The sequence below is a fragment of the Aptenodytes patagonicus genome, chromosome 7 (genome assembly GCF_965638725.1).
Source record: "Aptenodytes patagonicus chromosome 7, bAptPat1.pri.cur, whole genome shotgun sequence".
Taxonomy (NCBI): domain Eukaryota; kingdom Metazoa; phylum Chordata; class Aves; order Sphenisciformes; family Spheniscidae; genus Aptenodytes; species Aptenodytes patagonicus.
In genome coordinates, this window is record NC_134955.1 from 22992622 (window position 1) to 23005518 (window position 12897).

Sequence of the window (12897 nt, forward strand, 5' to 3'; positions counted from 1 at the left end):
AAGTCAGAGTTTGACTTTCAGGCTGACCTGTGCTAATGTATATAGCACATTTTGACTATCTAGTAGTGGCTCTGGGGAACATTTTTCTATGTACTTGTAATATTGCTTTCACATAAGGTGTGCGTGCTGGCATGCTTAGTGGAGGCCAAACACTGAAAATGGCCACAGAAACTGCACTTGATAACAAGTAGGGGAGTAGAGCCGCTTCTGCTGTTACGAATCCTAGCATATGTCTTCTGCAGCGAGAGAGCGCTATGGACTTGCTTTCGGACCCCAGGTGCCACCATCCTAGCCAAACCAGTCTAATGACTGTCAGAGAAAGCCTGATAGAGACTGAAACTGAAGAAATTTAAATAACTATCCTCAGAAAGAGGACATTTTGTCAGGAGGAAGCCTAAATTATATTCTTTTCTCCAGTGAATGCTATCATGACCCAGCATGCTGCTAAAAGCCACAGCAGCCCCTGAGCCAGAGAAATACTGCGCAGGGAACCTCAGCATCAGGATTTTTGATCCTGAGCTTTGGGGTTTCCTGGCTCCATAGCAGTGACTGCCATGTGCTCTGGAGCCAGAGAACCTGGAAGCCCCAGAAATCACAGCTCCAAGATGCTGTTGCTGGAGGCAGCATGACATTTTTTTTTTCTCTCCGATTAAGAAAATAATAATTAAAAAAAAATGCCAGCAGAAAATAAAAATTTCTTTGAAAATTTACTGCTATGAAACCATTCTAATAGAAAACTCCCGGCCAGCTCTATCTACATGCACCTCATGCAGCTCACTGATATTTGCAGTCGCTGCCGATAGCCAAGCCTGCTGAAGTCAATAGTGGTAAATCCCATCAGGTTTGTCTTTTGGCCTGCAAGTCTCTGATTTGATCAAATTCTTTTTCTTGGTTTAACTTTTGTTTCAAGGGCAAGTCTGATTACATGACTACCTGAGTATCATTATGTAACAGTTCTTAAAGCTTACAATCTCTGTATTTCCCAAGGTTTTTATAAAATTAGTGTCTGTCTGCGTTTTACTGCTGGGGAAGCTATAGCATGGAGATATCAAGTGATTTACCTGAAGGCAAACAGTGAGTGAGTGGCAGAGCTAGGAACAGTCCTGTCATCTCCTGATATTCTTACTACATTTGCATTTAAACTGACCCAGCTTTGTGCAGAAATCAGGATTAAATAATTATACCATTATGTAATCCACACATTATTCTCAGCAGCAGTGTTTTGTACAAAGGTGATGGAGCCATATGGGAGCAGATAGATAGTTCAGTGTGCCTGAATGCAAAGTACAGGAGTCAAGGAGGGAACCAGCCATGAACAGCTTAGCAGTTACTGCTGGGTATTGTGATGCCCTTTGCAAAGTCCTGTGAGTAAAGGTCTTTTCTGAATTCAGACTTACAGAATTTGTTGTCTTCACTCATGAGCTCTGTCAGTCCATGTAAATCTCTGATACCATTTATTCCTACATTATCCCTTCTTGCCCCAGCGTGCATCCACAAAGTGAGGACGCCTCAGGTTCTCACAGGGTTTGCTGGCAGAAAAGAACAGATGTGGGGGAGGACCCAGATGGCTCTCCTGAGACATCATCCCTCTGCAGCTTGGCATAGCAGCCCAGAGACAGTTAATGCCTAACACATAAGCCCATGGAGACTAGCTTTAGCCAAAAGCATAAGGACACTGGCTGTCAAAATGTTTTTGGAATGGCTGTGTCCTCAAGGAGGGAATGAGGTGAGGGATTTCTGGAGGCTGTGGCTCAGAATGCTCAGGAGAACTGCTTTTTTATTCCTTCTCATAAGCAGTGAGCAGGGCTTTCAAGCAAGGATATGAGTTTGGCAATGGATTTGATGAAACAGTCCGCCAGCATTGGGAGGCATCAGGCCATCCTGCCATCCTGAGGCAGTGTGGCTCTGCACTCTCCTCTGCGCAGGGCTGCCAGACCTTGATATATCAGGTCAGACACAGTATGAGGCAGGAGCCCTGACTCCAGACTTATGCTTTAGGAGTCCCAGTGTTCTTGTCTGGCTCCTGTCTGCCTTCAAGGTTCTCTGCATGCTGGGATCATGGGCATATCATAACTCTGCTGATAGCAACATTGGATTCATGAGGTTCTGCAGCACGTCAGAGAGCAAGCTGTGTAAGTTGTGGTGGGAACGTCCTTCTCTGTGACACTGCTGACACTCTCCCTGAGCCTGCAATCATTTCAGCACAGGCTTTGTTCCTACAAGGAGCTCAGTTCCTGATGGTATTTTTTGATGGTACTTACACTCAGGAAAGAGCCTGGCATCATCTGATGCTGCTCTAAAGATCAACTCTCAGCTCAAGCTCTCTTGAATAAATCGTAGCAAACACTGTGGGATCCACCCTAAGGACATTAACCTTCCTGCCATGACCTCCCTGAACCTACCACCTCTCCTATGCTGGAGAGCGCTGGTGACTAGGAAGCTGCACACTGACAAGCAGCGCAGCTATTCTCCTCCAGACCCTGGCAAGAGCTGGATGTGAATGAGAGCAGGAGAGGCTCGATGGCATTAGCTTTGCTATGTGATCATCATTCTTCTCCAGAGCAGGAACAGACTGCTGGGAGCTGAACCACTTTGGAGGACACGTGGTCTTGGTCAGGAATCTCTGAAGGAAATGCTTTCCGGGGGTGGTGTGTGTTTACACAGGCCATGTCTGAGCGGGCTGGTGATGTCTAGCATGCTTGCTTGTCTTCTTTGTTGCCCCTCAGAACTTTTACTTTTTGGAGCTGGCAAGCTCTGTGTTTTAGGTGAAAAAAGAGTGTGGTTGCAACTTTCACAACCAGCAATGAGAAGAGGGTGAACAAGAAAAGCGAAGAGTGCTAAGGTCTGGGTTGAAAAAAATTTTTTTTTAAAGCAAGACTCTCAAAGCAGAGAACAAATACATGCAAACACTGCAGCAGATCCTGTACAGGAAAGGGCAAGGAAACCACTGTGATAAAAAGGTGTTCACAGTGATGGCAGTGTTTTCTGGAATAAGGAGACTCTTGGACCTCGAAGAACAAGGATGCTTTGAACAGCTACAGCCACACACCCAAGCAGCACTGTTCTGCTTGGTCATGCCTGTCACCACAGACTCAGAAATGAGTGGGTGAGGCTTTAGGCGGGGCTCTCAGAGGTACCTCCAACCTCTACGTTATCACAGGCACTTTAGCCGGCAAGACTAAGATACTAACAGCCAGCTCCACAAAGGTGCCCATGTCACGGTGATTTCAGTAGCTAAAAGAGCAAATAGGTGCCTAAATGTCACTTAGGAACTGGCCTTCAGTATCAAATACAAGTCCTGGAAGGGTAAAAAGGATTATTGCCCAAAAGTGTCCCGCTGCATTGCAGTAGCTTCCATTCAGGTTGCTAGCAAGGGAGGATTTGGGATATACTATCTCTGCCCTCACTCACTTGTGTTTCAAAAGAGAGGTAACTCTCCACCCTCCTTCATGCCTCTTGTGATGCCCCAGGACACATTTGCCCAGCTCCAAGCCCAGCTCCAGCCATAGCTCATGCAGAAATGCTGGGACAGGCAATTCACCACAAAGATTTTTGGCCTTAATTTATCTCCCATGAAAGAGTCCTGGAAGTTCAAATCTCCTCTCATTGTTGCATTTTGCCAGTCCTCACATTAATCCTGGAAATGTCAAAAGGAAATCATAACAAAAGCAGCTGATCAGCCAACCCCAAGTACCAGAGAGAGTAGATTTCCAGTCCTGTTCTCTGGGCCTCTTCGCTTTTGCAGTGGTTCCACCAGCTAGGAAAAATTACACAAAACTATGACGTAATCCCTACTGAAATCCAAATCTTTTCATTCCCTTCCAGCCAATTGGAACACACCCCTGATGTTTTCCAGCTCCCTGCTTCTGTGAATGAGACAGTATCCATGTGAAAATATGCTTGGATCACCCACTGTGATTTATTCATCCGGAGGCAATTTGGAGGTTGTTGCTTACAATTAGCCACTTGATCTTTATCAGCATTGTTCTTAGCCCTTAGAAAGCTGTGTCTCTGGATACAACCTTTCCGGTACTTGGACGGCCTATTTACTTATACAACTGGACCTGTTTGTGCATGGGATACTGGAGTGAGTGAAATCCTAACGATCCTCAACATTCACTTTATCAGTGGCAAGAACTATTATTTAGAATAAGTTCCCCAATGTGTCCCTTGAAAAACATCACAATATCACACTGCAGAGGAGAGCACTATCTGCTCAGGGGAAAGATTGTAGGGCAACAGAGAAGCTTATATGCTCATTATTATACCAAATTACAAAGGAGAGTAAATAATCTTGAGGTGTTTCATTTTGGAGATGTCAGCTTTCCAGCTAAACAGGTACAAGCCCAGGCAATGCTGGATGAGAAAGACACTCTAAATGCATATTGCTTTGAAACAATGTTTGTGAATGTGCATTAGCTGTAACAGGAAAACACCATTTAATCATATAGATTCACCCTAGCATAGCTGACAGAATAGTTTATTCAGCCTTTTGCAGGGATCTGAGCTGGATTTCAGACAGAAAGGAAGATCTGGCATTGCCTGTTTAAGAAAAAGAGATGGAAATTACCAAGTATTGAGATGAGAGTGTAGGGAAAAAGAAAATGAAGGGAACTAAAAAGCGGGAGAATACTAAGGAAGTAGCAGGGCAATTTGGTTGGCTGTGAAATGCAGTTCCTGAGCTTTTGAAGAAACCAAAGAGGAGTATGGGAGCCATAAGAAAGAGCAAGTGGGATACTGCCTGGTCGTTTGTGTCATCATTCCTACCGCCTGGGGCCATTCTGCCTTGGCAGTGCTTTGTATCAGCTGCAAACAGTGTGCAAGACAGTGAAATCATGCCCACGAGCACAACAAAGGTAGCTTGCCTCAGAGTGTAAAATCCTAAAGGAGGAATGAAGTCTTTGAATGAATTTTGGGGGGGAAAGAACGAAACTGTCAGCATTTAAGCATACTGGTTATTCCAGCAAACTTTCAAAGTAGTTTTAAGGTTACTCCAAAGCACTGCAAGAACGTGCAGTCTGTATGCTTGCACCCCAGAAGCTACAAACAGTGTATCAGTAATCTTCAGAGAGGACAAGGAGTGGTTAGAGGCAGAGACCCCAAATCTATAATCTACTCCTGGCCCTTCTCTCATTTCTTCTAGCTCCAAAGAAACCAAAAGATACATCTGCTCCCCCTCAGCTAGGAGGCAGAAAACATCTCCATCAGCAACTTATAACTGTATACCAGCCCCCTGTCATCTCCAACCTTTGCAAAAGGTGGGGGTGAGCCTAAAGTGTGCCAGTGATGCAGACTGGTTTTTTGGCCTGCATGCAGATATTCTGTGCCGAAGAGCTGATTTATGCCATACATTAGAGCAGACCTTTCAGGAAGACTTAGTCTTCTAAGCGATTCAGTGGTGAAACGACAGGGAAAAGTATCTTTGTCCCATCCAGCATGGCAAGAATACCTGGAATGTAGCTTGGTCCAACCTGTCCTCCTGCAACATCGATTCATCCTTCCACACAGCAAGTCATACCAGGGAGAATCCTGTGTATGGTTTTACCTCTAAAGCATGTTAGCAGACTGAGGAAAAAGCTCAGGATTGTTTTGGGGTGGCGCAAGTGGAGATTCCCTATGAATCCTTTTAATGTGGCTTAGAAATACACCTCTTTTCCTATGGCAGGCCTAATCCTTGGATGGATTATGTTAACAAAGAGGCAATTTCTGATTTATTTAGATGATAGCAATGCCAGGGGCTATGCTCTGGGCAGAATACCATGGGGTTTTACCAGACATGTTTCACTTTCTGAAAAACTAAAAAACTGGCTAGTTAATAGACACTGAGAAAATAACAAAGGGACAAGACGAGTTGTCAATAAAGCAGATGTCCTGTCTCTTTCAGCCTTGCTGTCACTACACTTACTCACTGGAGTTTCAAAACACTGTAAAAATATTATGAGATCAAACAGTGCTAAATGGTATGAGCAACCTCCTCCCAGAGACTGCATGACTTGCCCAATCCAACAGTTGTATTGACAGAGCTGAAGGAAAGAGCAGTCCTAGGGACCAGTTTTCTGCAGGCTGGTTCACAAGCAGCAGTTGTTTAGTGATTGCCTCAGATGTTTGTAGCAATTTCCTTCCTCAGCCATCCACCTCATTTTTCTCTTAGGTGTTTCTGTCCTCCTGAGGGGCATCTTGGCTGTTTGTGTAACTGGAGCTTTAGTTTATCGCTCAGTGAATTAAGACAACCCAAAATTGATGTTAGGTTACCTTAAAGCACCAGACATAATGTTTGGTGGTTTGGCAGTTGCTGTGTGAACAGTTCCAGCATCCTTCTAACCAAGGGAGAAACCTCCAGGAAATATACTGAAGTGAAAACTGGGAGCAGAAATGTCTACCTCCATTTCTAGCCAAGCCTTCAAATTCATGCACTAGGCACTAAACAATACAAATCTTGCCTCATACACACATGATTCTCCTGGAAAGGAGTATACTGTGGGGCAGTATGGGGCAGCAAGGATAACATCCTAGAAAACGTCTAGCCAGCATCACAATGTTGTTCTGATCAGCTCAGGAGAACAAAATAGGGCATTATCCCACCAGAACTGAACTCTGAAGGTGACTTAAAAACCTCTCTGAGGACTGCAGTACTATTATCTTACCTGGCTTTGCAGAGACATGAGCCAATGAAGCTTCCTCTATGACTGCACTGGCCATGTCTTCACTGCAGGATCATCTCACCCTGCCTGAACTAACTGTCCTTCTGAACAGTCTTGCCCATAAAGAGCAGTTCAACCAAGTAATAGTGCTCAAGGCACGAGTGGCGATACTATGTTGCCTCTCAAAGGGAGTCCTCGGGAGGTTCTGGAGAACAAGCCACCTCTGAGAGCATCCTGCCTGTGTTCACACTACAAGGTTGCTGTATGACAGGCTAAAGGGTGGTGCTGGTTTAAGCTTTAGCCTGTAACCCCTAATGGGTCTGCAAAACCTGAGAACTGCCACATTCCAGTTAAAGGTTTTTGCTAGTGTGTGGGTCTCAAGGCAAGTGAACCCTTGGATTGTGATAGTGAAAAAAGGCCACTAGCCTTAACTCCTTAATAGCTCCAGGTATATATGTGCTTTGGCAGCAGCAGGAGTTGGGTTCTTATTTCCCACCCTATACATGCAAGCCTATAGGGAGGACAGTAGAAATGTGATGGAGAAAGAGTGGCATTAATCTCATCTCTTTGACACAGCCACCAAAAAAGCCACCTTGACACAAGTGGGGAAGAACTCTGTCCCTTTAAAAAAGCTGTAATAAGCTATTTTCCACTGGAAAAAATAAGCAAAACGCAACAACCAACCAGAAAAACCAATGGCAGGGCTAGGAGTAAGGAAATTAAGAGTCCTATTTCTTTTTGGAACATTTTCCCTAACTGGAATAGGACTGATTTCCAGGCCAGAGAGGCATTTGGTTATACCTGACGTTCTCCACTGTAATCATGCAGCGTAGGCATGGTCTAACACATGTGGGCTGCAAATGGCACAATATATACCGGTATATATAGACTGATTATGGCACTCCTTGAAACCTATTACTGAGAATCTTTCTGACAAAATTTTGAAAAATCTCCAAGCATTCCCTTAGAAGATTCTGCATTACATGTCCATGGTTAGATAAGAAAACTAGGTTTAATGTCCAGAACCTTTCCCCAGTGCCTCATCCTAGACTCTGCTGGGATTAAAACTCTGTCTAGCCTATACCAAGCACTGACAGCTGGGCTCATTTCTCCCATAGCAGAACAAGGCAGGGGGTGGGGGAGTGTTAATGCTTTCTCCCTATCTTAAATATCAGTCAGTCAGTCCGTTAAGGGCGAGGGCATCCCTAAGAACCAGCCCAAGTCACAGCTATAAGGGGCCAAGAAGGATGGAAGGGGATTATATCAGCAGTGGAGAAGGGCCTGAAAGCTATATTCAGAGGCCTGTTGGAACATAGTACGGCCAGCCCTAGCAACATCAAAGGCTACAGCAAGGAATTAGTTTATACAGCTTAGTCAGTTGGATTAGACCCTTCATTAGGATGCAGAACAAACCTCTTCTTCTTGGCAGACAGGAGCGAGAAACAGAATAAAAATGGAAATCGGATCTGAGCCCTGAATTCCCCATTCAGCACGAGTTCCTCTTATTTGCGTAGGAACTCTAGTTCGCTTGGCTTTGTTCGAAATAAAGGTAACAGGAAATTTCAGGGCAGGATGAGGTCAAGGTCTCTTGCTTTGGGGCCAGCAAGCCCTGGGAGGACTCTTGAGTCAGAACACCCCGTCCTAGGAGGAGGACAAGCAGAGGGGGAAAGCATTTGCCATGGGGTACCAGCAGTACTGCCTCTTCAGCATCTTCAGCAGGCAAACTCAACACTGAGACTTTGGAAAAGACCTTTCTTAGTTTGAGTTGAACAAGTAGTTGTCACGCTGTACAGAATCATTGACAGTCTGATACTCGAGTGGATGCTTTTTAGCATGCAGAGCACCAGTCAGCTTGCTACTTTTTCCCTAATGTGCATTTTTTGAGGAAGTTGCTGCTCTGTTTCAGGGTGTTGCAGGCTAAGAGAACAAGATGATCTGGTTTTGGGGTTTTTTTAATGCCTCTGATTGAAGGATTATTTGCGTTAAAATCCGCAGAGGTCAGACAGAAAAGCCTGAGTTTGACCTCAATCATGTCAGCATGGCTAAGTGGTCACTGGGAGGGGTATGCAGGTATACTGCAAATTCAGTTCAAGATCAGAAAGAAGCCCAAGTATTTAAAATAGGAATTAGTTTTCTCTACTTACTGTATCATCATAACAAAGCATGCTTATGTGTAAGAAGGTATTTGTTGCTGGTCTCTAGGACTTGTCTTTATTGTGTTTTAGGGCAGAAGAAAGAAGGAAAGATCTCTACTCTATTGGTTAGCATTTGTTTTACAATTTCATATAGATTTTTTTTTTTTAAACAGTCTCTGGAGTGAAATCAGACCTATTTAGATAAAATATTTCTTGCCCTGATACAGAACTGATTGAAATACTAACAGCTGTTAGAAAGATACATGCCTGCATTTCACTTCATGCTGTTGAAGCATTTAAATCATGGTATTAGCCCCTCAAATTGTAAACAAAAAGACAATTTCCTGGCTGCCATACTAGAAGAGAAAAGAGAGTTGTAAGTTTTAAGTTATAAGCAACCTGTGCCTTTAATTATTTTATAAATATTGCAAATTGTAACTGACAGAGCAATTAGGGTTGAATATTACCCCAGGAAAGCAGCTTGACCGATATTGATCATCCTGTTAAATAGATGAAATTTAGTTTAACAGAGGAAAAAATAGGTTCCTTGTGGTTTATCTCATTAAGGTGATTTCCATAATTCCAATAGTGATTCCCACATCTTTAAAACTAAACTTGGTAACAGACAAAAAGACACAGCTGCATTGAGATGGTGAGGGACTTAGAAGATTTCTGATTCTGTCATGAAATGCCTATTGCTGAATTTGTTTAATTTGGCCTTAACTTATTCCTCAATTAGATAATCACACAGTCTCCCTTCCTCTGAAGTATGTCCCTTGGATTTCTTTAAAACCCTTGTATCGCTCTGGGTACCTTCTGTTGCACCACCTCAAATCTTCTACATGCACTTAACATTAAGGGGCTCTAATTTTCTTCTATCTATTTTTCATCAACATAAATCCATTGACTTTAATGGGATTGCACCTGACCTGCTCCAAGAAAACCAGACTGAAAGAATCAGCCTCATAGTGTCTGAAGTCATATTCAATATTCCAAAAGTGGCGATTTTATGATTGTTTTCTGCAGAAATAAATTTATTTCCCTTGGCTCCACTTCACAAGACAGCACTGTTGCTGCAAGACCTAACAGACAGAAAGATTGTGAGCATAACACGATCTCCCTTTAACATTTAAACTGCAATGCTGTTCAGGAAACTACATGACTAATTTTTAAAGAATTGCAGCCACAGATATTTTTTCCAGTTCCTCCTTTTGCTCTTAAAAAACAAATCAAACTGATTTTCTGCCTTTTTCCCCCCATACATTGGAAAATACTTAGGATACATTTTGGCAAAACTGAAGGAAATATCTTAAGAAAAAACTTCTTTGAAGCCAGAGAAAACAGTTTTGCCGTGATGTTTTCCCACTGTGAGGTTTGCTATTCACATACAAGGAAAAAAAGGCAACCTTTATCTATGATATGGAAAGCAGTAATATAGGTGCTGGAAAAAATATTACCTAGCATAAGCAAACGGCAAGCATACAGCCGCAAACATCATAAAGTAACAGTATTTTATCCACCTAAACTGTTCTTTCACAAATCAAACTATAGGATTCCTGTCAAGTTAAAATTTTACTGTATGTATTTTTAAGTGTCTCCTCCCTTTTATTCTGTTACTACCTATACCCTTCATTGTTTACAGTAAGACAGAAGTCTCATCCTATTGTTTTTTGACTACCTCCTCTGTTGTTTGCTGTGTGTGTTGCATGGGTGAAGTTTCTACACGGGAATTGCAAAAGAAAACTAGTAAAAGAATGTGAGCTTCATTTCTTGCCTTGACTGTAGTGTAGAGCCTGCCAAAACTAGGGTTGAGGTTTGCTGGAAATGTAATTAATTTGAAATTTAGGTTGGTTCTGAAACAGACAGGAATCTTTTTTTTTTTTAACTTTCTCCTGAAGACAGGAATGGAACTAATCTCACTGAGCAGTTGCAAAGAGCTCGGGAGTGTCCAGTCCCTAAATGACCTGCTAAACAACTACTCACAGGAAAGAGGCTGTTAGCAGAAGAACCAGCTACATTAGCCCTGACGTCAGGAACCCTCAATTTTCAGCAACCCCTTCCCTACAGAAAACATACCAGGAATCTATGCAGTCTGCAGAATGTGGCATGCTGTTCAGAACCAAAACTTTTTCAGGCTTATAGAAAATGTAAAACTACCTCTCCTCTGGTCTGCTGGGAGAAAAGTCAAGTCTTATGAGCTACTTCTGGATCTGTAGAAATCGAAAGGTCTTTTATCTCAAAATGATCCATGTAAGGAGGTACAATGTCATTATGATTTAACCCTCCTAATGAAGTAAAAGCAATTCCAGGAGAGAAATCCACTCCTGACAATGGCACGTGTAGGGAAAAGATTTTGAAGTAGTGAGGTTTGGTGTATATTGGCTGCTCTGACATAGAATTTAAAACTCTGGAAGCAGGCAAGGCATTGTGTGCCTTACGGCCAGACTAATGCCACAGCAGGGCACAGTAAGCCAAATATGATCCCAAGTGGATTTCACTAGTATCACTGAAATCCTCCAGGGTCAGCTGGAGCTCTAGCTCAGTGACTTTAAATATGGTACAACGCTCCTTTCAGCTGGTAGAGACGATATAGCCTTTATCATAGCATATATTGCACAATTCTTACTCCTCCTTGCTCTTTCAAGCCCTGTTAGATGAAGACATTTGCTCAAGCATGAAGAATTAAATCACTAGAACAGACAATTGATTTGAACTCATTTGAACCCAGTTATTTTACAATTCGCTTGGCAGGACAAAACCAGTTGTATGACTATATGTACAGTGAGGACCACCAACACAGATATGGACAGAACATATATACCCTTTTTCATTTATTTTGATCCCAAGTCTCTGTCATTCGTGGTGCCAGAACTTTACCTTTCAGGTGGCTCTGAGGGAAGACAAACTTCTTAGGACTGACTCTGGCTAAAGCATCGAGCACAGGGCTCAGCTGGGATATGTGCTTTTAGAAGAGAACAGCTGATCCACACACAGTGGAAAATAGCAGGCAGGTGTATCTCTATCCGATAAGGCTAGTCCATTACAAGATTTCTTGTGTGTTTCCCAGCTCCAATTCTGTTTTACCTTTTTACACATAGATATAAAGCTGCAGAACTATTCAGTGGAGGTCTTCATAAACTGCAAGCAATGTGTCTTAAAAAATGCCACAAGAATCTCAGTGCATTCTCTGGCACTGTGACTGACCTAACCTACATATTAATGACACTCCTAACAATTAGTGGCCTGCATCAGTGGCATCCCTGGAGGATGGTCGTACACACAGTGCTTGTACTCACAGTTTTCACAGCGATTCCCTGTATAGCCAGCCAGACAGGCACATTTGTAGGTACCGCTTTTGTCTAGAATGCACGTTCCATCATGAAGACATGGAGATGAAGAACAAGCTATAAAAGAAAAGCAAGAACATTCATGGTCTCTCATAGGATGGGGGTCCTATCTATTTTTCCTTATGATGGTTGTGTCTTGGGGTAAATTACATATTCTGGTTAAAAGTTAGGAAGACACAGTAAAGGGCCTAATGCATGTCAAAAAGCCTTCTGCTCTTCTTTCTTAGTTACTGGAGAAGGGATCTTATAGGGATGGGCAGTTATTTTCCCAGCCTTCATCACCTTACTCTTACCATTTTCCTTTAACTGTAGTCAAGTGGTGAGAAAGGTTTGTGGAAGAAAAATAATTTACAGCAAGCTCCAACAGTGTTTAGAGCTTAGCCTAAATTAAAGAAGTTTAATATCAACCTACATTTCTCCTGCCATTCATCCCAGAGTTTAGGGATAAGTTCTGGGATCCATGGTTCTGGTGGGTTTTTTGGGTCTCGGATCTTGTCATCCCAGACTTTGGGAGTTGCTTTGCCCCTGAGGAGCACTTCTTTGGTGTTGGATTCAGGAAGCTCTGAATGGTCATGATGACCCTAAGTCTGCCGGGGAAGCTCTTGCACACCACAAATCTGGCAGTGATGCACATCAAACTGTACATATTAACATAAATTAATATCAGAATGTGTAATTGCACCATTTAATATCAGCAAATTCCACTGTGCAATAGCACATACCCTTTTTTTTTGTGCCTGCTCTAAGGGGAGTGAGTAGAACATAATTTACTCT

The 12897-nt window shown here is 42.8% G+C and overlaps 1 protein-coding gene across 2 annotated transcripts in view; it reads right to left on the reverse strand.

Moving 5' to 3' along the window:
• Nucleotides 1-12897, reverse strand: part of PAMR1 (peptidase domain containing associated with muscle regeneration 1) — a 59164-nt gene that overhangs the window by 17088 nt on the left and 29179 nt on the right. For both annotated transcript variants that reach the window (XM_076343395.1, XM_076343397.1), the window contains exon 6: nucleotides 12073-12180. In XM_076343395.1, the coding sequence (XP_076199510.1) occupies nucleotides 12073-12180 (108 nt within the window). The remainder of the gene's footprint in view (nucleotides 1-12072; nucleotides 12181-12897) is intronic.